Here is a 25,874-nt window from a genome sequence, read left to right as displayed (position 1 = left end):
ATAAAACTAGGATTCTAGACGAGGGATATGCAGAAGATGCCCTTGATTTTGATATTAATGAGGTAAACATCTACCCCAAAATAGGAGTATGGATTCTATATCATCTAAATAAAGATAAATTTGAATGGGCTTCTACTACCACTTTTTCCAGGTAAAGAAAAGCCTTTGAAAGTGATCTTTAGGATATTTAGGAATGACAAAATTCTTTGTACCTTACTTCCAGCTTGTACCAGTATTATTAAGAAAAACAAAAAAGTTTGAGAGATTATATCTCACCCAATACAGTAGAACCTCCTTCTAAAGTAATTTTGTTTGGAGGGATATAGGAGTTACAGTCAGGTCCATAAATATTGGGACTTTGACACAATTCTCATCTTTTTGGCTCTATACACCACCACAATGGATTTGAAATGAAACAAACAAGATGTGCTTTAACTGCAGACTTTCAGCTTTAATTTGAGGGTATTTACATCCAAATTAGGTGAACGGTGTAGGAATTACAACAGTTTGTTTATGTGCCTTCCACTTTTAAAGGGACCAAAAGTAATGGGACAGATTAACAATCATAAATCAAACTTTCACTTTTTAATACTTGGTTGCAAATCATTTGCAGTCAATTACAGCCTGAAGTCTGGAATGCATAGACATCACCAGACGCTGGGTTTCATCCCTGGTGATGCTCTGCCAGGCCTCTACTGCAACTGTCTTAAGTTCCTGCTTGTTCTTGGGGCATTTTCCCTTCAGTTTTGTCTTCAGCAAGTGAAATGCATGCTCAATAGGATTCAGGTCAGGTGATTGACTTGGCCATTGCATAACATTCCACTTCTTTCCCTTAAAAAACTCTTTGGTTGCTTTTGCAGTATGCTTCGGTTCATTGTCCATCTGCACTGTAAAGCGCCGTCCAATGAGTTCTGAAGCATTTGGCTGAATATGAGCAGATAATATTGCCCGAAACACTTCAGAATTCATCCTGCTGCTTTTGTCAGCAGTCACAACATCAATAAATACAATAGAACCAGTTCCATTGGCAGCCATACATGCCCACGCCATGACACTAGCACAACCATGCTTCACTAATGAGGTGGTATGCTTTGGATCATGAGCAGTTCCTTTTCTTCTCCATACTCTTCTCTTCCCATCACTCTGGTACAAGTTGATCTTGGTCTCATCTGTCCATAGGATGTTGTTCCAGAACTGTGAATGCTTTTTTAGATGTTGTTTGGCAAGCTCTTATCTGGCCTTCCTGTTTTTGAGGCTCACCAATGGTTTACATCTTGTGGTAAACCCTCTGTATTCACTCTGGTGATGTCTTCTCTTGACTGTTGACTTTGACACGCATACACCTACCTCCTGGACAGTGTTCTTGATCTGGCCAACTGTTGTGAAGGGTGTTTTCTTCACCAGGGAAAGAATTCTTCGGTCATCCACCACAGTTGTTTTCCGTGGTCTTCCGGGTCTTTTGGTGTTGCTGAGCTCACCGGTGTGTTCTTTCTTTTTAAGGATGTTCCAAACAGTTGATTTGGCCACACCTAATGTTTTTGCTATCTCTCTGATGGGTTTGTTTTGTTTTTTCAGCCTAATGATGGCTTGCTTCACTGATAGTGACAGCTCTTTGGATGTCATATTGAGAGTTGACAGCAACAGATTCCAAATGCAAATAGCACACTTGAAATGAACTCTGGACCTTTTATCTGCTCCTTGTAAATGGGATAATGAGGTAATAACACACACCTGGCCATGGAACAGCTGAGCACCCAATTGTCCCATTACTTTTGGTCCCTTAAAAAGTGGGATGCACATATACAAACTGTTGTAATTCCTACACCGTTCCCCTGATTTGGATGTAAATACCCTCAAATTAAAGCTGAAAGTCTGCAGTTAAAGCACATCTTGTTTGTTTCATTTCAAATCCATTGTGGTGGTGTATAGAGCCAAAAATATTAGAATTGTGTCAATGTCCCAATATTTATGGACCTGACTGTATATCTCTGTAGGAGTTGCAAAATGTGCAGCATCCTTGGGAGGAATTGTTCTTGGTCCAAGCTCTTTTCTTCTAATGATACTCCGAGAACTTATGAGACTAGAGAATTAATTTTATGTTCTACAAAGGCTGTTGTGTACCTTCTTCAATGCCCCTGTGGGCTTCAGTATGTAGGGTGTACTACCTGAGCCCTCCAAGAAAGGATTATTGAACATATTGCTAATATTAGGAAAGGATTCAAAGGTCATAACTTTTCTAAACAATATTTACATTATAGTAAAGATCCAAGCTCATAAGGAATTGTGGGTATAGATAAGTTTTCCCACATTGGAGGGGTAGCAAAAGCAAGAGAGATTTTTTTCGTTTCTCCTATGTCTACGCACACAAGCATTTGCCAGATAGTGTGTTTTAGCCTGACCGCTGCCACTATTTTCCTGATAGCTTTGAATCCGTTTGGAGACCATCATCCACGCACCCCTCTAGCATGTAATTTCCCCTGAACTACCTCATTGTCCCCACTGTCTGTGTACTGTGCCTGTCCCTGATTTCTGATTCATGTTTGCATTTCTAATTGCTAATCCACAGCATACCAGTTCTATACCTCAAAACAGGATCAGTCCTACAGATTAACTATAAATAATCCAAAGGAAAACAATAATGGTTCAGAGTCAATATTTATATTTTTTTTAGGTTTACAAGCTGTTTACATTCTTATATCTCTATTATTAATATACAATCTTTTTTTTTTTTTTTTTTTTTAACAAATATTTAGTTTTCCCTTTCAATAGATTTTGTGTTTCACAAAAAAAAAGCAAAAAAAAAAAAGCTGAACATTGGTGTTGCCCGCTTAGGGGCTGTACATAGGAAGTAAAATACAGAACAAGTTGGTAGAATATTAATTGTAGGACAGAGAAAGGAGGATGTTGGAAACTAGTGTGGAATAGACCAGGGTGTAAGTGTCTCAGGTAGAGTGATTAAAACCACAACTTAGATTTTGACACTTTGGCAAGATTATCACAAAGGACAGGAACAGAAATAATAGTTGAGACAAATCGTTGAATGGGGGGGGGGGGGGGGAGGAGGGTACAGGTCTGTGAAAAATTCAAGAGTGTGGGTTAATAGGAGTGTTCAACAAACATTTAGTTTCTCAAAGAAAACACAGCAGTAGCTTTTCCTTTGAAACAGGATGTGATAAGTAATTCTTCTGATCATTTAGCTTTCAATTTGAACTTTAGCTATTCAGCTCTGTAAACAGACTATCTTTTTTAAAGCAGTTAAGAATATCCTGACAAACATGTGAGAAGTGTAGCGAACCACCTGCTGGCTGGAGATAGTACATATGAAGCATTTCTCTGAAATATTTATTTACCCAATTAAAAAAATGAAGATATTTCAATAATTGTTTTAGTCCTAAACATAATACATTGTTTAAAAAAAATTAAAGGAACACTCTGAAAACACATCAGATCTGAATGGGAAAAATATACTGGATATCTATACTGATATGGAATGGGTAATATTTTAGGAACGAAATGATGTCACATCATTTGATGAAAATGAAAACTATCAACCTACAGAGCGCTGAAATCAAAGACAACCAAAAATCTAAAGAAAAAAATTAGGGAGCAGGCATCCATTTTGCTGAAATTTCATTGCAGCAACTCAAAACTGTACTCAGTAGTTTGTTTGGTCACCATGTGCTTGTATGCAAGCCTGCTCCTAATGAGACGCCAGATCTGGAGCAGGGCATCATTGAGATCCTGAACAGACCGAGGTGCAACCTGGCAGCGTCAGATGGACAGACACATAATATCCCAGAGATGTTCGATTAGATTTAGGTCAGGCGAGCGTGGGGGGCCATTCAATGGTATCAATTCCTTCATTCTCTTGGCACATGAGGCCAGGCATTGTCGTGAACCAGGAGGAACCCAGAACCCACTGCACCATCGTAGGTTTCGACAATGGGTTCAAGGATTCCATCCCAATTCCTAATGGCAGTCAGGGTGCCATTGTCTAGCTTGTAGAGGTCTGTGCCTCCCTCCATGGATATGCCTCCCCAAACCACCACTGACCCACCACCAAACCGGTTGTGCTGAATGATGTTACAGGCAGAATAACATTCTCCACATCTTCTCCAGACCCTTTCATGTCTGTCACGTGCTCAGGGTGAACCTGCTCTCATCTGTGAAAAGCACAGTGGTAGGCCCACCAATTCTGGTGTTCAATAGCAAATGCCAATTAAGCTCCTCCATGCCCGGCAGTAAGTACAGGGCCCACTAGAGGACATTGGGCCCTCCAGCCACCTCATGAGGTCTGTTTCGGATTGTTTGGTCAGAGACATTTACACCAGTGGCCTGCTGGAGGTCATTTTGTAGGGCTCTGGCAGTGCTCATCCTATTCCTCCGTGGACAAAAGAGCAGATACCGGTCCCGTTGGTGGGTTAAGGACCTTCTACAGCCCTGTCCAGTTCTCCTAGAGTAACTGCCTGTCTCCTGCAATCTCCTCCGTGCTTTTGAGACTGTACAAGGAGACGCAGCAAACCTTCTGGCAATGGCACATAATGATATGCCATCCTGGAGGAGTTGGACTGCCTGTGCAACTTCTATAAGATCGAGGTATCGCCTCATGCTACCAGTAGTGACAATGACCCTAGCCAAATGCAAAACTAGTGAAAAACAGTCAGAAAAGATGAGTAGGGAAAAAAAAATGCAGTGGCCTCCACCTATAAAACTATTCCTGTTTTGGGGGGTTGTCTCATCGTTGCCCAACTAGTGCACCTGTTAATTTCATTAACACCAAAGCAGCTAATACTTATTAACAACCCCCTCTGCTACTTAACTGACCAGATCAATATCCCAGGAGTTTAATTGACTTGATGCTATACTCTGATTAGAAGTGTCCCTTTAATTTTTTATCCTTTATGCTTCTTTCACCATTTCACACTGGTAAACACTTTCTTTAAAACGGATACATTTCCAGAAGATGTCTTAATACAAGTCTTAATCTTTATATTATACACTATAATATTCCTAGTAGGATATTCAGAGTGGTCCATCACATAACTCTGTATTCAAGAAATAGCTTTAATAATAGAGAAAGGTTCTGAGATTACACATTAAACTGAACCTTAAATTTGCATATAGCACTAATAATTGAAAACTTACAGCTTTTTGTTCTTTAGCTCTGGTTCCAAAGTTATGACATTATGCTGAGACCCCAGTAAAATGTTAAAGTGTAACTAAAGCCAAAACCTTTTTTTTTTTTTTTTTTTCATTTTAAAGAGTTTTGCAGGGTTACAACCCCTTTCTTTTTTTTCCCATATGTGTCCCATAGGCAAGATTTCGTCTGTTCTGATTCCAACCCAAAATTTGGGATTTTGTTTTGCTTTCATTTTCAACGATAATGGTAAACAGTACAATTAGAGAGAATAAATCTCCCTAATGGGGCACAGACAGGGTGTTATAATCCCTCTCCACTTAATCCTAAACAAAAAAAAAAGGTTTTGCCTTTAGTTACACTTTATTTCAACCATACCAGAAACTGCTAAGTACCCTATAAAATTCAGGGAAGGGACACTGCTCACATCTCTAAATGTATGCAGCTTTTTTTCTGCATACACTAGGTGTAAAAAGCAATAAAGAGAGAAAAAAAATTGGATTTTTGGCTTACCGTAAAATCCATTTCTCTGATGTTCATTGACGGACGCAGCTCCTGCTCTTCTTAACCATTGGGCTATACTGCCCCCTACAGGAGTAGGACACTAGGCAGAAAAAGAATCTGGCTACCCCTATGGGCAGTCCCAGGGGGTATAGTCCCTCTCTCTGCTATAGGTACTGTACTCAGTGAAGCAGAAGCAGTGTCAAAACAATTACAACTCCACAGAGGGGTAAGTGCTGTGTCCGTCAATGAACATCAGAGAAACTGATTTTATGGCAAGTCAAAAATCCCATTTTAGCCTTCGTTCATTGACGGACACAGCTTCTGATCTTCTTAACCATTGGGACGTACCAAAGCAGTGTTAAACATGGGGGTGGGAACAGGGAAAAATACATTTCCAAGGCTAACTATAGCTAACCAGGAGCTTAACCAAAACAACTGGAGCCCACCTGAAAAAAACACAAAACTCCCTAAAAGAGGACAGTGTCCTCTAAACAGCAGCCTGCAAAACCTTGCGGCCAAAGGAAGCATCCGTAGATGCCAACATATCCACTTTATAAAAGTGTGCACCGACGACAAGATGGCCACCTTGCAGACATGCATCACTGACGCCTGATGATGGAAGGCCCAGAAGGCACTGAGCGCCTGAGTAGTGTGCGCCTTGACAGGGAAAGGAGGAATATGACACTTGATGGAATAGGCCTGAGTCACTGTCTGTCTGATCCATCTGGAAATGGTCAGAGAGGAAGCAGACAAGCCTTTCCGAGGCCCATCCGTAAGCACAAATAGTGAGTCTGACTTCCTAAAGGACTCGGTAGCTGCCAGGTACACCCTAATTGCCCTAAAGGCATGGAAAGCAATTTCCTTCAGGTGTTTTGTCCTGGGGCACAGGGAAGGCAACACAATTCTTCATTACAATGAAAATCAGAGAAAACCTTTGGAGGGAACGACGGCCAAGGACGAAGAACTACCTTATCTCCGTGAACCACCAAGTAAGGTGAACGACAGGATAACGCCTTCAATTCTGACACCTTGCACACAGAGGTGATAGCCACCAAGAAGGCCACCTTCTGGGACAGCATAAGCAGGGGAATCTCCCGAAGATTCTCAAAAGAAGGCTTCTGAAAGACAGAGCACCAAATTGAGATCCCAAAGCGGCAACAGAGACCGCACTGGAGGGGCAAAGTGCCTAACTTCCTGAAGAAATGTACGCAACAGGGAGTATATGGCCTAGGGCTGTTGAAAGAAGACCGCTAAGGCCGACACCTGACCCTTGATAGTACTCGCGGCCAGTTTCTGCTCAACCCCCCATTGAAGGAAGGTCAAGATCCGAGCCACTAAGAGCAAGGATGAACCCCAAGAGACTCACACCAGGCAATGTACGACTGACTTCCACGTATGATGGTGGACCTTCCTAGAAGTAGTTTTCCTAGCTTTTAACAGCGTTGGAATCACCGACACAGACAAACCTCTATCCATCAGCACCTGGCGTTCAACAGCCAAGCCGTCAAAGCCAGTGATTGTAAAGCAGGATGAAAGATTGTTCCTTGGGAAAGAAGATCCTCCCTGAGAGGAAGCTTCCAATGAATGTCGGCGACTAGCCGCACCAGATTGGTGTACCAAGCCCGGCGAGGACAGTCCTGAGCCACTAAGATTACCATAATCTCTTCTGCCTCAATCCTGCGTAAAAGTCTTGGCAAAAGCTTGAGAGGAGGAAAGGCATAAATTAGACGAGACTGACCACACAAGGGCCACCAGCGCATCTCTGGCGTCCGCCAGAGGATCCCGTGACTGAGCAAAAAACCTCTGCACCTTTCTGTTGAGCTGAGACGCCAACAGATCCACCTCGGGGATGCCCCACCAGAGACACAACTGATGAAACCCCCCCCCCCCTGGGTGAAAGGACCACTCCCCTTGGTCTAATGCCTGCCGACTGAGATAATCCGCCTCCCAGATTTCCACCCTGGTAATGTGTACGGTGGAGAGGGCTGGAAAGAACCGGTCTGCCCACCTTATAATGCCGGCTACCTCCAGAGCCGCCAGGACACTTCTTGTGCCCCCTGGTGATTAACATAAGCCACGGCCATGGCATTTTCCGATTGAATGCGCACTGGACATCCCTGAAGATGATCCGTCCAATGGTCCAGGCACAATCTGATTGCTCGGAGTTCAAAGACATTGATCGTTAGTCTGGACTCTTCCAGTGTCCAGAGCCCCTGAGCAGAATTTTTGCTGTGGACGCCTCCCCAGCTGGACAGGCTGGCATCAGTGGTGACCACTGTCCAATACAAGGGGAGGAAGGATTTGCCCACCCGAAGCGCCGGAGAACGAAGCCACCAAATCAGGGACTCCTTTGATCCCCAGCTCAGCCGGATCGGATTGTCCAGAATGCAGAGTCTTGTCCCATTTGGCCAGAATCTCCCTTTGCAGGGACCTTGTATGGAACTGTGCAAACAGAACTGCCTTAAATGTAGACACCATCAGGCCCAGCATCCGCATGCAAATAAAGGGGGGTGACCATCTGCTGGACAGCAGGAGACGAATGGCAGCCTCCAATTTCTGGGGTTTGTCCAGAGGAAAGAGCACTCTGGCTAAGGCCGAGTCCAGTGTCAGACCAAGATAGTCCAGCTTTGTGGACAGAACCAGAGCAGACTTCTGAAAACTCAGAATCTAGCTGAACTCCCTCAAAGTTCGTATGGTGATTTCCAGGTTTTTGCACCAGAGCAGTAGGAGACTCCGCTCGCAGAAGGAGGTTGTTCAAGTAGCCCAGTACCACGAGGGACGAAAAAACTTGTGAGCGGAGGAGGGCCCCACTTCTACAATGAGGGTCCTTGCCCTTAATAGCCTGCGGAAGAAAGGTACTCTTACCCCCTTAATGTGAGACCCCTAATGATGTCATCCAGGGTAGCTCCAAACAGGCAATCTCCTTGAAAGGGGAGATTAGTCAAGGCCTTTTTAGAAGTTTGGTCTGCAGACCAGCATTTGAGCCACAAGACACGCCGAAGGACCACTGCCGAAACAGAGAGCTGAGCCACTTGGGGAGCCGCATCCAAAGAGGCATCACAGATAAATTGCAACCCCTGGATCAGCTGGTCTGCCAACTCAGGAAAGGCAGGGGGGAGCTGTTCTCCCTCCAGGTCACGGCATAAAAGCTTACCCCACTCAGTCAGAGTTTGCGACACCAGGGCAATAGTGAATACCGGCCTCAGTGCCATACCAGCCAGAGTGTACATATTGCGGGCCACAACCTCCGCCTTCCTGTCAGCCGAATCCTTAAAGGCCGGGGACTCTTCAACCGGAATCATTGTCGCCTTGTTCAATCTGTAAACAGGAGAGTCCACCACCGGTGGAACAGTCCACTTCCTAAAAAGGGACTCCTCATAGGGGTATCGCCTAGCAAACTGCTTAGGGACCCTAGGGGACGCTTTGGTCACCCCCACTCTTTAGCGACAATTCTGTCAAAATAGGCAGGGAAAGGAAACACCTTTGCTGCTCTGCATGATTTGTGAGTGCCAAAGGGAACCGCCACCTCTGTCACAGCTGCATCCTCCATCTTCAAGGTCTCATGCACAGATACAATCAGTGCTTACACCAGCGCCTTTTCATGCGTGGTTGCAGATGTGGAGGAATCATCCTAGCTGAGGATTCTGGGCGCGTAGTCGCAGACCAAGCAGGGAGACCTGCGGCCAAATCAGATTTAGAATCTGAGGAAACAGATGAGGCGGGGGGCGCCATTTGCTGGCCCGTAGCCCGAAAACCACCTCCACCCGGGACACAAAGGACTCCAGGGCTGCCGTCAGTGCATCGATAGATGGTTGGGACCCGGAGGGCCCCGCAGCCTCAGAGAGGGGATCAGGTGAGATGTGTTCCAAAGATTGCATGAGTCACCAGGGGGATCCCACACAAAGTGTAAAACACTGCAAAGGAACAAATCCCCACCGCGCTGGCAGCACCACCAGGTCGCCAGGCACAAAGCACCAAGCGATCCTCAGCAGAGAGGGAGAGGACCCTACCAGACTCACCGCCCAGCAGAAACTGGCAGCCGCAGCACCAGGATAATCTGCAATCCACGTGCGGTGATCAGGAAGTGAACAAATCCAGGAGTCAGCACCAGGGGATGAGGAGGGGTTCCCACTGCCGTAATTGCCGCCCACAGGGCTCCACAGTCACGGATGCTGCTATTTTAAATGGCAAACCACTGCAACTGGCTGCCAGACTACACAAACATGAGCACACAGGCTACAACAGAATGGCAGCACCAGGAGGGATCCCTAGACCACAAGGACAGGCCCAGGCAGGAGACCCCACAAGGTACAACCGCCCCCCGCACGGCCGATCATCCGGTCGCCAGCAGCGCACTCCCCTGCCCCCACCCCAGGAGGTAGAATAGACCACCCACATAGCCCCAGTATAAGTGGAGGGGGGAAAGGTGGTGGGACAGATGAAGGGGGATGCTTGTTTGGAAGAAGGGGAACCCGGGGGTTCGACTGTCCCAAGGAGAGGCCCACGTCCACCACAAAACCCTCCAGGGGGAGAGGGGGGACAGCTACTCACCATACCAGGAACCAGGCGGGCACCGCTCCAGACAGAACCCCTCGCCATAGAAATGGGGGGGCTGTCAGCCAGGAGGAACGCTGCGATTCGGGTGAAGACCTAGTTGTATGCGACCTCACAAGGCGTTTAACCCCCGTCCAGTGGCGCTATATCGCGCCCATCCTAGTGCCAAGCTGAGGTCTGCGCTCGCTTGCTGGCCAGACTGGGGTGACCACTGGATATAGATTATACAGCCTGTCGCCCAGTCCGGCAGTTGATTGTAGATCTCACAGGAAAAAAACAGGAGAAGATTTTCTATCTAAAAATGTTGCCAGAACCAGAGATCCCAGCAAGGAACTAGGTCCTTACTCCTGACTAGGCAGGAAAAAAAATGAGTACCTATAGCAGAGAAAGGGAGTATATCCCTATATAACCCAATGGTTAAGAAGATCAGGAGCTGTGTCCGTCAATGAACAAAAGAGAAAGTTTTTATTGTCCATTGTTGGTTAAGAACTAAAGCTGGCTAGAGATTTTTAATTTTTGTTTTTCAGCGAGTGGGCTCAACAGAAAAAAAAAAAAAAAAGCACGGTGGATGTAGAAAAGAACGGCTACACGTTGATCAAAACTCAATCCATCTATTGCCAGCTTTAAGCATCATACTTTTAAAATATGAAAGTGAAATTTGAATAGTGTGAGGCTTTTCTGCAACACTGGGGCGTTGGTAATATGCGGCATATTTGCTTTATTTGTGTCATACTATCAGGGGTCACCATAAATGACCAGGGTACTGGTTTTCAGGCTGTCCAACTCTTCTCTAGAAAATCAGAAGTAGTTATCAGTAATAGATCAGGCACTACTTTACAAAAGATTAAGGCACACCTGTACAAACCACAAGATTATTTCACATACAAAATTCCAATATCTTCCATTTTTTATTTAAAAAAAAAAAAATAAAATAATAATACACAGGAATCACAGAATCACTATGTAATCTAGGTACACATCATATTAATCAGAAGGGCAAGGTTACATGCTAGCTGGTAATTTCTGTTCTCTTTTTTTGGCAGGAATACCAGTTCTTCTAAATTCTTCTCTTTCCTTTAAATATTCTTGCTTACATTCTTCATAAAAAACAGGATCTTTAAAGCTAGGAAATAAAGTAAGAACATTAATGTTTTAATTAAAAAATGTATTCTATAATACTAAACAGATTACAGGTAAAAATTAAAACCAAGTCCCAATTTTACGGGAGACACCGAAAGACCAGATTTTTTTTAACACATTTATACAGACAGATACTGGACCTTTAGTGCCTACAAGTGATATACCTGAATAAAACACAAGGAAAATGTTCCCTTTTAACCAAAAACCTTTTTCTGGCACTTTTGGTTTACAAGTTTAATTCATTATTGTTTCGGCTAGAAAATTACTTGGAACATTATATATATATATATATATATATATATATATATATACCCCTGCTATAGGATGTATATATAGGATATATATCCTCCCTGCTATAGGATGTCAGTTTTGTATCAAAGCAGTGTCAGAGAAAACAATACCAACCCAACTCAAATAGAGGGGCGGGTACTGCGTCCGTCAATGAACTTCAGAGAAAAGGATTTTACGGTAATGCCCCGTACACACGATCCGATAAGCGTACGATAAAACTCGCTTTTGATCTGATCGCACGATAATCTGATCGTTAGTACACAGCTTTCGACAGCCTATCACGACAGTTGCTCCAACAAAATCCGAAGGGGCAAACAGGAAAACTTCTGTCGTACGATAGCCCCGCGAACGACAATCGTTTCATCAGTACACTATGCGTTCACGAAAAACCGATCGACAAAGACCGCGCATCATCAGAAACACTAAAATAGCACGGAAAAAGCCTGGCTGCCATTGTTTTTGTTTTGCACCATCTAAAACGTAGCTAAGCAACCAGGAAGCTTTTCCCGAATCGTACAACAAAAATCATACGGTTTGTACGCATTGTTGAATTTGATGTTAGTATCATGCAACAAAATGAGAACAATAAGTCGTCCAATTATCTGAACGTGTGTACGGGGCTTAAGACAAAAAAATCTAATTTTCTCTATCGTTCATTTAAAGACGCAGTCTCTGATCTTCATATCAGTAGGAACATCCCAAAGGAGTGCCATAAAAATGAGGGGTGGGAAAAATAATTCCCCAAGGCTAAACCATAGCCAACCAGCCAACATAGGACTCATCAGAACAACAAGATGAGACCCACCTGAAAAAACATTAAACACCCTCATGGGAGACCAAAACACCCTAAACGGCAGCCTGCAAAACCTTGCGGCCAAAAGAGGCATCTGCAGATGCCAGCACATCCACCTTGTAAAACTTTGTGAAAGTGTGAACAGGTAGCCACCTTGCAAACCTGAAGCAAAGATGTCTGATGGCGAAAAGCCCAGGAAGCACTAAGCGCTCGAGTAGAATGCGCCTTAACAGGGAAAGGTGGAACCTGACCCTTAATTGAATAAGCCTGCACAACTGTCTGTCTTATCCACCTGGAAATAGTCACAGCAGATGGGCCACCCATGAGTACAAAGAGCGAATCTGACTTTCGAAAAGACTCAGTCGCCAAATACACCGATTGCCCGAACCACATCCAAAGTATGTAGTTAAATTTCCTTAGGATGTTTATGCTTAGGACACAAAGAGGTTAACACAATGTCCTCATTCAAGTGAAAACTGGAAACCACTTTCAAAAGGAAGGACGGATCCGGGCGAAGTACCACTTTATTCTTGTGAACCACCAGATAGGGACAATGACAGGACAACGCCGCCAGTTCCGACACCCTGCATGCAGAAGTAATAGCCACCAAGACCACCTTCTGGGATAAGGTAAGCAGAGGAATCTCCTGAATACTTTCAAAAGGAGCTTTCTGGAGAACCAACAGCACCAAATTAGGGTCCCAAGGTGGCAACGGATGTCGCACCAGAGGTGCCAAGTGTTGCACCCACTGGACAAAGTTACGCACCAGGGAGTGGGCGGCTAGTGGCCTTTGGAAGAAAATTGCCAAGGCCGAAACTTGACCCTTGATAGTACTCAAGGCTAATTTTTGATTAACTCCCCGTTGAAGGAAAGCCAAGATCCGAGCCACCGAGTAAGAGCGTGGGGAAACCCTAAGAGACTCACACCACGTAATATACGACTTCCACGTACAATGATAGATCTTTCTAGAAGTCCCTTTTCTCGCTTTAAGCAGAGTAGGAATCACTGAAGCAAACAACTCCGTGTCCTAAAGCACCTGGCTTTCAACAGCCAAGCCGTCAAAGCCAGCGGCCGTAAAGCAGGATGGAAGATTGGCCCTTGAGGGAGTAGATCTTCCCTGAGTGGAAGTCTACAAGGAGCGTCTGCGACTAGCCTGACCAGGTCGGTGTACCAAGCTCGGCAAAGCCAGTCCGGAGCCACAAGAATGACCGGAATCCCCTCCATCTTGATCCTGCGAAGAAGTCTTGGCAGCAACTTGAGAGGAGGAAAGGCATACATCAGTGGATACTGACCTCATGGAGCCACCTGCGCGTCTGTGGCGTCTGCCAGAGGGTCCCGGGAACAGACCACAAACCTTTGCACTTTTATGTTTATCCGAGACGCCAACAGATCTACATCTGGAGTTCCCCAATGAAGGCGCAACTGCTGGAACACCTCTGGATGGAGAGACCATTCCCCTTGATCCAAGGTCTGTCGACTGAGGTAATCCACCTGCCAATTTTCCACTCCTGGAACGTGAACAGCAGAGAGAGCTGGAATAAGGTGTTCTGTCCATCTGAGGATGCCAGCCACTTCCAAGGCCGCAAGCACACTTTTGGTGCACCCTTGGTGATTGACATAAGCCATGGCCATGTTCGATTGAATGCGCACTGGACAACCCTGAAGGTACTCGGTCCGGTGCTCTAGGCAAAGCCTGATCGCTCTCAGCTCCAGAACATTGATCGGTAACCTGGATTCTTCCAGGGACCAGACTCCTTGAGCAGAAAACCTGCCGAGAACACCTCCCCACCCAGACAGACTGGCATCTGTTGTGAAAATTGTCCAATATATAAGGAAGGAAGGATTTCCCTTGTTTGAGCATCAGGGACCGAAGCCACCAGATCAGCGACTCCCTGGTCACCTGGCTCAGCTTGCCTAGGGAATTAGGATTCTTGTTCCATTCGAGAAGGATTTCTTTCTGGAGGATTCTCGTGTGGATTTGAGCGTAGGGGACCGCCTCGAAGGACGAAACCATCAGTCCCAGAACACTCATACAGGTCCGAAGGGATGACCATTTGCTGGACATAAACAGCTGAAATACAGTCTGGAGTTTTTCCGGGGGAAGATACACCATGGCTAAGGACGAGTCCAAAGTCAGGCCCAGATAGTCCAGTCTCATGGAAGGGGCCAGGGACGACTTCTGAAGGTTCAGAATCCACCCGAACTCCTGCAGAGTTATCATGGTGATCTCCAAATTTGACACCAGCACAGTGAGAGACGTGGCACGAAGAAGCAGATCGTCCAGGTAACCCAGAGCCGATATCCCCCACTGTCGTAACAGTGCCAGGACCAGAGCCAACACCTTTGTGAACACCCGAGGAGCAGAGGCAAGACCAAAGGGTAACCCCACAAACTGATAGTGATCCTCTCCCACGGCAAAGCGCAGAAACCGTTGGGTGTCCTGGACAAATTGGGATGTGAAGGTAGGCATCTTTGATGTCTATGGAGGCCAGGAAATCCCCTTGATGTAGGGAAGCCATCACCGTGCGAACTGATTCCATCTTGAATTTTTGAACTCGTACAAAGCAATTCAGTGCCTTCAGGTCCAGGATTGGCTGCACCCACCTTGCCTTCCTTCCTGGGGACTGTAAACAGGTTTGAATAAAAGCCCTAAAACGTTCCATGAGGGGAACCGGAACTATTACTCCCTGATGTAGCAGGTCTTGTACCGCCCCAAGGAGAGCCTGTAAGCGATCCAGGGGACCGCCTCACATTGGAAGGGAAGAGCCTTACCGGTGGGACGGATTGAAACTCGATCTTGTACCCGGACCGTGTGACCTCGTGAACCCATTTGTCTTGTATCCGGGATAGCCACAAGTTCGGGAACCTGGCAAAGATGTCCCCCATCCCAGATACGGGTGAGGGCGCACCTCCAGGCTGAAGGGGCCCTGTCCCCAGGTCTGGAGAAACTCTGGGGGCTTTGAAGGACTTGGCCTTATCGACTGACCCTGAGGGAGGAAAAAACTTCTTGTGTGCTGAAAAGGAGGGGCCCCATCTGCGACGCGGGTCCTTACCCTGGTTAGCCTGTGGGAGGAAGGTACCCTTACTCCCTATGAGACTTATGATAATGTCATCCAGGGTAGCCCCAAACAGGCGATCTCCTTGAAAAGGTAGATCAATCAAGGCCTTCTTTGAGGTCTTATCCACAGACCAGCACTTCAGCCAAAGTATACGCCGGAGGACCACTGCCGAACCCAACAGTCAGCCCAAAATGGGAGCAGCATTCAGCGCAGCATCACAAACAAATTGCAGCCCCTGCACCAACTGGTCCAAAAGCTCTGCAAAGGTAGGGGGGAACAGTTTCCCCTCCAGTCACGGCGTAGCAACTCAGCCCACAGTCAATGTTTGCGAGACAAGGGCAACTGTAAACACCGGCCTTAGTGCAGACCCCACCAGGGAGTACATATTGCAGGCCACAGACTCCGCCTTTCTATCCGCCGGATCCTTAAAGGACGGGGAATCCTCCACTGGGATCATGGTAGCTTTATTCAGTCTTGAGACCGGAGGGTCCACCGTAGGTGGCACCGTCCACTTTTTTATAAGGGACTCCTTCAAAGGGGTAGCGTTTAGCAATCTGCTTTGGCACTCCAGAGGAAAGCTTTGGGCGGCCCCATTCTTTTTTGAGCATGTTGCCAAAATACGCGGGAAAGGGAAAAACCTTTGCCGCTCTGGATGGCTTGTGAGTGTCAAACCTGCGCCTCATTCGCAGCTGCGTCCTCCATTTTTAGGGTCTCATGCACAGATACAACCAGTGTGTCCACCAGTGCCTTTTCTTGCGTGGTAGTGGAGGTAGAGATGTCATCCTCACTATCAGAGGAGACAGGGCGCAAGGTAGTAGACCCGGCAGGGAGACCCACGTCTGCGGTGGCTGAATCAGATTCAGAATCTGTCACATCAAATGAGGCCGGGGTAGGTGGAGGGCGTTTTTTGACACCTCGCCCTTTAAAGGCCACCTCCTTCCGGAACACAAAGGATTCCAGGACCCCTGAAGGTGCATCTATGGAGAGCTGGGATCAGGAGGGCCCTGTGGCCTCCTTGAGGGGGTCAGGTGGGGACACATGTTCTGCAGGGTCCATGTTGCACCAGGGGAACCCGCCAGCAAAATGTTTTTTTTTTTTTTGAAGAAAGTCCCACCCTGCACCAAAGATGCACCAGGAAGGCCCAGAACCTCTGCACAGCACGTGTCTGCAGCGATCTCGATCATCAGAGAAAGATCTGAGTGTCAGCACTAGGGTAAAGGGAGGGGCTCCACCACTCAGAAAAAATGCCTCTAGAGGCTCCCAGAACATGGCTGCCAGTGATTCTCAATAGATATCCACAGCAAAATGGCCGCTGGGTGTACCAATATGGCCGCTGAATCCTGCAAAGCACATGGGCTGCAAGAAAATGGAGTCCCTCCCAGCCTCCTGGACGGGATTGAAAGGAAGGGGGCCCTGGGAGTGACAGGTTAACCCTCCCCGCACGATCATACATACGTTGCCGGCGGCACCCCCCCCCCGGAGTAGTTACAAACGTCCTATCACCCCAGTAGTGAGGGGGAGGGAGAGGACAGGTAGGTGTGGGGGTGTGTGACAGGACAGAGGGGAACCCGGGGTTGTGAGGGTCCGACCGTCCTAGGGAAGGGCCCATGTCCACCCCAAAACCAACAAGTGGAAGAGGGGGGGGAAATTTACTCACCATACCAGGAACAGGCGGGTGCCATCTCCTGACAGAACCCCTCTCCGCCAAAGTGGGGGGGGGGGGCTGCCGGCCAATAGGAACGCTGCAACTCGGGCCTAGACCCGGTCGTATGCGACCTGACGGGACGTTTAACTCGGGGGGGGCAGTCCCTGTCTGATGGGACTATGTCGCGGCCGACTTAGCGTGGAGCTGGAGTCTGCACGCGCTTGCTGGCCGGCTGGGGTGACCACTGGATCTATATATCCAGCCCGTCGCCCAGATCCGGCTTAGTTGCTTGAAGATCTCACGGGAAAAAAATCCAGAGAAAAGCTAACTAGAAAAAAATATCTAGAAAAATCCCAGCAAGGAACTAGGTTCTTACTCTTGACTAGGCAGATTAAAACTGACATCCTATATCAGGTAGAGAGGGTATACCCCCTGGGACTGCCCATAGGCATAGCTAGAACTTTTTTATGCTTAGTGTCCTTACTACTCCTGTAGGGGGCAGCATAACCCTACTTGAGGATCAGAGACTGCAAACGTCAATGAACGATAGAGAATATCTGTTTGAAGATCAGTCCCTTTTCCATTTGAAAGCCTCTTACACAGTGTCTACCATATAATATTTCTACTATGCTCTCTGCTTCTTCTCAGTTAGGAAATTAAAGTAGGCTGACTCAGTCCTGTTGATGTGCAGTAACTGAAGCCTAGAAGACAACTGCCACACGTGTAGCTGATAGTAGGGCAGTCATTCTTCAAATCAGCAAAACACTTGAGTGGTGAGAGGAAAGGAAAGAACCACTTACTGCTTTGTGAGACACTCTTTCAGTGCTGCATTTTCATCTCGACATTTTACCACCATGAGAAAACCGCTTTCTTGACAGCATTTTGTGAAAGCTAAAGATAAAAAAACCACAATAAATAGTTGGTTCATATCTGGTAAATCTCCATTGCTTGTCACGCCTTTCCAATCTGAAGTGGTTAAAATTTTGCATCTGGTTTGTTACAAACCTCAGAACAAGAGGACTAAACTGGGATATGTTCTCTCACACCTAAAGCATGAGGTGAAGATAATTCTTTTCTTTCACCACTTTAAAAAGCTATTAAAAACACAATACTGATCATAAAATGAATATATTAATGGAACAAAAGTAGAGCAAATGCCCACAGAAACCAAAGTAAAATCAAATATAAACCAAAAAAATGTAAAAGTTTTTAAGGCTAGCAAAGTAACTTATACACAACTGAACCAAAACAATCATAGTTGCTCTTTAACCTGTTGCCAACCGCCCATCACAGATTTACTGCGGCAAGGTGGCTCGGCTGCGCGAAACGACATAACTGTATGTCGGTCGCAAGCGGGGCTAGGGGGCGCGCGTGCGAGCGCCTGTAATCTCTGCAATGTTCTCATTCAGTTCAGAACCGATCAGTCATCAGGTCCAGGTCAATGATTTTTGGCCTGGACCTGGTGATCGTTTCTGACCAACTGCAGAACGTCCTGCGCCTGTGTAATGTAAACGCAGGCACAGGAAATTATGCAATCTTCTCTCCTGGAGCCCTTTTCGGTTAAAGCGTGAGAAGAGAGTGTAGTGCTTGTGTACTCACAGTTGATGATCTGACACCAGTACACATAGGCACACATTTACCCCCTTATCACCCCCCAGTTAACCCTGTCACAGTGTATACTATATACAGTATACAGATAATTTACTGATCACTATATTAGTATCACTTGTGACTTCAGCTAGCGTGAGAGACAGTTCGTGGTAGTCCCAGATAGGTTTAGGCTCCCCACATACATCCCTAAAGATTTAACCCCCCCTATCACCCCCAGTTAACCCTTTCACTCCCTGTCACAGTGTACACTATATACAGTATACAATTTACTGATCACTGTATTAGTGTCACCTGTGATTTCAGTTAGTGTGAAAGACAGTTAGTGGTAGAGGTAATCCCAGATAGGTTTAGGGTACCTGCCATATATCCCCTAAGATTGAACCCCCTGATCACCCCAGTTAACCCCTTTATTGCCCCGACACGGTATTACTATTATAGTGTACAGATCTTTTTCTGATTACTGTATTAGTGTCACAGCGGACATCAGTTAGCGTTAACGTTAGTTAGCGTCAATACAGGGTAACGTCAGATTGCCTCCCGCATATTTAGTAATACATTTTAACCTTTTGATTGGCAGTGACACACACACACACACACACACACTAAACACCTCCTTTACTAGTATAGTGTCTGAAAGGATCAATATCTTTGATCTGATCAGTACTATACTAGCGTCCCCAAGAGTCAGGCCTGATCTCTGCTAGCACTAGCAGTTACATTTTTTGGTAGCAGTTCAAACAGTCCTTGACAACCAGGTGCTTTTTTACCTGTGAGTCACACTACATACCTATAAATTTATTGGCTAAAATGTCGAAACAGATACACTAGTGAAGAGGGCTACACGATGCTAAGCATGACAGATGAGAGCAATGGGGAAGCCTCACTGTTAGAATCTGGCTCAGTATTAGAACCTGTAGAGAGCAGCGGCATCCTGACAGACAGCTCTGACAAAGGAATGTAGTCTCTGCTAAGGTCAGGCGTACCCGACCCCGTTCTTCTGTTGCTGAGGTGCAACAACCGCAGGGTTCTCGTATGCAGCAGAGTGTCGGTACTAGTGCTGCTCAACCTTCTGGTGAACTGGCAAGCACCAGCGGCCTAGTACATCCTGGTCATAGTCAAACCAGCACTGCAGTAATACTTGGTGACGTGGTGAGTCCCATAAGTGCAGTTCAAGCTGGGGCGGTGGCTAGCACAAGTAGAGTCCTGCTGCCACCAATAATTTGAAGACAGGCCCGTAGAGCTCATAGTGGGCTTCCTGATGCGCTTGCAATTCCTGATTGGGAGCCCACCACTTCTGCAGCGCCCATACTTCCCCCATTTACTGGCCAATCCGAAATTCAGGTGGAAACAGTTGATTTTACTCCCCTTGGATTTTATGAGCTGTTTGTCACAAAAGATCTGTACAGATCTATTGTGGACCAAAGCAATTGATATGCCGATCAATTCATCGCCACAAATCCAAATTTGACCCTTGCCAGAGAATTTGCATGGAAATATATCACTGATTCCAAATTTAGAACCTGGGCCTATCCCCCCCCTCATGGGTATTACTAAAAAGAGTGGGTTGCGGTCATATTGGTCCACTGACCCAATTCATCGTATGCCTGTGTTCTCTGCTGCCATGGCCAGGACTAGATACGAGCAAATTGTGCGGTTCATGCACTTCAGTGATCTGTTGTCCTTGAGGTGACGCTGGATATGATCGGCTCCACAAAATTTGGCCTCTCGTAAATCACTTCTACCAGAAGTTTGCAGCCTTGTATACCCCCCAACAAGCTGTTTACGTTGGTGGGTCCCTGAATAAAATTTCTAGCCACCTTGCTTTCAAACAGTTTCTCTCCCGCAAGCGTACCAGATATGGGGTAAAGATGTATAAACTCTGTGACAGGGCAACAGGTTATACATGTAGTTTTCGGATTTACGAGGGAAAAGATAGCAATGTGGAGCCCCCTAACTGCCTAAACTACATAGGGAGCAGTAGCAAGATTGTTTTGGACTTGGTGTCACCCTTATTCGGAAAGGGGTACCATTTATACGTGGACAATTATTACACAAGCGTGCCACTTTCTAGTCACCTTTTTGATTTTGGAATTGACGCATGTGGCACCGTGCGACCCAATAGCCGGGGCTTCCCCCAACGGCTTATAGATACTCAACTTAGACAGGGGGAGAGGGCCTGCTTGAAGTGTAATAAATTGCTTGCAGTGAAGAGGGGGACACAGAATATTTTCATTCTGTCCTCCATTCACGCAGATACGACTGTCCATATTGCAACGGCGACTGATGTTGTTGAGAAGCCCCTCTGTGTCCACGAATACAACCTTAACATGGGAGGGGTGGACTTCAATGACCAGATGATGTCGTCGTACTTAATTGCCTATAAGGCCAGACGCTGGTACAAAAAAGTGTCTGTATACTTATTCCAATTGGCTCTGCTGAATGCTTATGTGCTATAAAAAGTGTCAGGAAGAAGTGGATCCTTCCTAAAAATCCAGGAAGAGATCATCACAGCCCTTCTGTGTCTAGAAGGTGCTGTGGCCCAACTTCACAATCCAGATGCAGTGAGCCGGCTGCACGAGAGGCATTTTCCGGATGTCTTCCCTGGTACCCTACCCAAAGAGCACCCCAAAGAAGATGTCGCGTCTGCAGAAAATGCGGACATAGGTGGGACACCCGCTATTTTTGTCCTGGATAACCTGGTTTCTGCATCGGGGACTGTTTCTGTCGCTACCACACACTAGTAGAGCATTAGTATAGGGTACAGCACGGCACAGTCTAGGGCACACTTTCACACAGGGTCTCAAAAGATATTGGCTATCGCATTTTGAGAGACCCTAGCCTGGAAAAGTTTTCTTACAGTTACAAAAAAAAGTGCAAAAAAGAGTTAAAAAAAAAAAGCCGAACAGTTGTTTTGTTGAGCTAATTTTCTGTTCTTACTCTACTTTTAATGTACTTTATAATATAGGGTTATACTGTAATGTTTTTCATTGTTAACCTTTTCTTTGCAGATACTACCATTCTACTGTACTGTATGCTATTATAATGTAATGTTTTATTTTTACTGTGTTTTTCATTGTTAACCACAGTTTTCTTTGCAGATACCATCAATCTACTGTTTTACTGCATGTATACTATTATATTGTAATGTTTTATTGTTACTGTGTTTTATTGTTAACAATTACTTGCTTTGCAGGTATGCCCCTCAGCTGCAGCACTGATTTGCTTATTCTGACAGCAACAGCTTTTGCTCTCAGCATATATGTAAATCAATGATTGCAGCGCTGTAAGAGGTGATTTCATCACCACAGTTAAAAAAAAAAGAGCATAAACCCTAGATTTATCAAAACCATATAATATGAGGTCAAAACTAAACACTTTCAATTTCTATGCAATCAGGCAGGCCCTTGCACTACATAGTTGAAGGTAAATCAAAGGGCCCATTCACACCACATGCAGTGCATTTTCTTTATGTATCAAAAGAGCATGGAAAGTAGGTTATATGGGTTCCAATGACATAGTTCACCCCAGCACAGTGCGTTCCAGTGCTTTTCAGTTCCAGAAAAAAAGTACAATATGCTGCTTTTTTCCTGCAAAGAACTGTACTGGAATGCAGTAAAACTAAAAACACACATGCAGAAAAGCATCTGAAACGGATACGGAGGTCGTTTTTGTGGTGTGAACGGACACTTAAGGCAATTGAACAGGAAGATCCTGTAATGTATCGCAAGCGTACCTTCCTAATTCCACTGATTATTATTCATCAGGAGCCTATTTGCATAACCCAGATGTTCAATTGAAAAAAACAATGTCTAAAACTTGCCATACTTGTGGCAGGTTGTTGAAAAAAAAAAATCAAACTTTTGATTCCAGTTTCTGTTAAAATCACAAGGCAATCAAGCATAGAGATTTGTATGTGATAGATATTGGTTCTCACGAAATCAGGGGGACAAGTCCAATTGCGTTTGAAGAAAGTACTCTAGTGTTTTTTTTACCCTTTTCATTACAATCCTTCAATAAACTGTAAACTTATTGACCAGTTGGCCAAGTGTATGGGCTCTTTTCACAAAGCTCACACACTAGGATAAGTACCCCTATTTTAAAAAAAGACAGTTAGTTGCAGGCTAATGCCAATAGCTTAAAAATGACAGTCACATGGTTGACAACAAAGATCGTTATTCTGGTGTTCATGCTTTGTGAATTGAGACTCTAGTCTTTAAAATTTGAAAAAAAAACATCTTATAACTAAGTTAATTTGACTCCTTTCGCAACCGTGAATAAAACCCCAAAATTCTGAAGTTGAAGAAAACCAGCTCTATTTTTTTGAAACCTAAAAGATTTTACTAATAGAACCTTTATACTCTTGATATCCTTCAAAACATATGTAAGAAATGCAAAATACAAATATAGGATGCAATTAAATGGAAGGACCAATACATTCTGCATGATGGCACAAGCTGAATTTATAGCTTCTGAAATTGGTTTACACATGACTAGGGCTTCTAATACAACGTTATAGCTTTGTGATCAACAAATTAATCCTTCTTGTAAGCATTTTCTCACTCACTGACCAAATCGGATCTTCAAGTCTCGCCATGGCTGGCCTGCAGCCACATACTGTTTGTAAGGTCTTTTTCGTTTATTTAGCACAAGGATTTAATTAGAATCTTTCCTTTCATATCAGATAATAACTGCATTCTTATTTGTTTCGATTGATGCGGGGCTTTTACTCTTCTTTTTTTTTTTTTCTTTATGTTAGATTGGGCGTACGATGTGTCACATTATTTTACTTTTACTTAAACATTTATTAATGTGCTTGCTGATAAAAAAAGCACAAATACTGTATTTTTCTACATTAACACAAAAGTTCTGTTATTTTTGCCAAATACAGCGGGTAAAATAAGAATTGAACACATCACCATTTTTCTAGGTAACTATATTTCTAAAGGTGCTATTGACATTAAATTTTCACCACATGCCGTTAACAACCTATGCAATTCATGCATACAAAGAAACCCAAACAAATAAGAGAAATTAAGTTATGTGTAATAAAATAGAATGACAGGGAAAATATATTGAACACACTAACTGAAATTTTTATTGGTGGAGGGCTGCAGTGATGGTTGTCCTTCTGGTTGTCTCCACACAGGATCTCTGGAGCTCACTCAGAGTGACCCATAGGGTTCTTGGTCAACTCTTTTATGAAGTCTCTTCTTCCCCGATTGCTCAGTTTGGCCAGGTGACCAGCTCTTGAAGAGCCCTAGTTGTGCCAAACTTCTTGAACCACAAGAAAAAGACAGAAAGGGCGCACCGATCTAGTGCATTATCCTAAAACCATAATTTTATTGTTAAAAAGTGGTTTTATACTCACAAAATTAATAATTGAGTTCAAGCTCATCATTTGGTGCAGCATCAAAGTTCATCGCATGGTACAGTATTGTTTAGTCCATAGTGCATCAAAATCTCAGGCAGGAGGTGAATGCCCAATAAGCTAACACGTTTCGAGGTTAATCCTCTTCCTCAGAGCCAAAAAGCTGTACCATGCGATGAGCTTTAAATCAATTGTGATTTTGTGAGTATAATACTTACTACCTTTTAACAATAAAATTTTGGTTTTAGGCCACTAGGTCGGTGTGCTTTTTCTTTCTTTTTCTTGTGGTTCTAGAATATCAGAATACCCCAGTCTTTAGAGAGCAGCAAGGCGTGGCTTATCTGTGTTGAACCAAGATGGAGATATAGCATATTCATCCTAAGCAGGCTTACTCCGAAGAGTAGGAGAATTTGTGTTTGTGACTATTTGTGCCAAATTTCTTCATTTGAGAATAATGGAGGCCACTGTGCTTTTGGGAACTTTCAGTGCAGCAGACATTTTTTGTAGCTTTCTCCAGATCTGTGCCTTGCAAAAATCCTGTATCTGAGCTCTGCAGGCAGTTCCTTTGACCTCATGGCTTTTGCTCTGATATAGCATGCACTGTCAGCTGGGAGGCCTTTTATAGAGAGGTATGTGCCTTTCCAAATCATACCCAATCCATTTAATTTACCGCATGTGGACATCAATCAAGGAACATCTCAGCAACAATCAAGAGAAATGAGAGGCACCTGAGCTAGTGTTGTTGCAAAGGATCTAAATACTTATGCCAATGTGATATTTAAGTTTTTCCTTTTTCATACATTTGCAAACATTTCTACAATTCTGTTTTCACTTTGTCTCTATAGGGTACTGAGTGTAGAATAATAAGAAAAGAAAATGAATTTAAACAATGGTAGTATCAGGCTGCAACACTACAAAACTGAAAAAAGTGAGCATTTTTGTAAATAGCACCTACTAGCTGGGTGCTGGCAGTGTAGATGGGTGTGCCATGTGGTATTTCTTAATTAGAAGTGGAGGCATTCAGATACTGCAAAGGTTGTCATTGCGGTAAACAATTAAGGGGACCTAGAATCAGGCAACCTTATTCCACAAGCAATATGAGAGAAGTCGGTTGTGTATGATAGAACACCTAAGTAGGCATCCTGCAGCTGCTCTTTTGCCCTGACCCCCTTTTTCCCTATTCAACACTGTCTCTATTAGAAGACAAAAGGGAGGTGTATGGCGCTGCCTGTAAATTACTTAATAGTTGGTTAAGAAAAAACTACACTAAAGTGCAGCAGTGCAAATAAATATTGTGTAATTCCTTAAAGAATTTAAATTAATAGTGAAAGTGAAATAAATAAGTAATGAATAAAATGGTGAATAACCTAGTGGTAGTGGTTAAAAAATAATCATTGAATAATGATGAATTAAATAATGTTATAAAGTGCTCTGTAGTCCTATATGGGACCTATATAGAATCTAATAACAATTAAATTAATAGTGAAAAAATTCAAGTAAATAAGCCATAACTTGGTATGGTAGTGTAAAGTGAAGGGCAAATGTGAATGGTGTTTCAAGGTATATATAACAAAAAATATTGATATCACTAAAATTGATAAATTATATAAATAAGTGAAAATCCTCTGTGTATTCGCTTCCTATGTATAGCTGAATAAAACTTAAAATTACACAGTGTGAAACCAGCAGAATACCACATATAAACCAATCTATAAATAATCTAAGAGATATGTAGTATAAAAACAGCAGGGAACCACATATAGAAACTGGGA

The 25,874-nt window shown here is 44.5% G+C and overlaps 1 protein-coding gene across 1 annotated transcript in view; it reads right to left on the bottom strand.

The window, feature by feature from the left end:
- Nucleotides 1-11,017: 11,017 nt before the first annotated feature.
- CMC1 (C-X9-C motif containing 1) overlaps nucleotides 11,018-25,874 on the bottom strand; it is a 121,690-nt gene continuing 106,833 nt past the window's right edge. The window contains exons 3-4 of the mRNA XM_082257539.1: nucleotides 17,924-18,014; nucleotides 11,018-11,318 (exon numbers count right to left, since the gene is read on the bottom strand). Of these exons, the coding sequence (XP_082113665.1) occupies nucleotides 11,198-11,318; nucleotides 17,924-18,014 (212 nt within the window). The 3' untranslated portion in view covers nucleotides 11,018-11,197. The remainder of the gene's footprint in view (nucleotides 11,319-17,923; nucleotides 18,015-25,874) is intronic.

The sequence above is a fragment of the Pelophylax lessonae genome (genome assembly GCF_965119305.1).
Source record: "Pelophylax lessonae genome assembly, chromosome: 5".
Classification (NCBI taxonomy): domain Eukaryota; kingdom Metazoa; phylum Chordata; class Amphibia; order Anura; family Ranidae; genus Pelophylax; species Pelophylax lessonae.
Note: the sequence above shows the minus strand (reverse complement) of the source record. Positions and strands in the feature narration are given on the sequence as shown.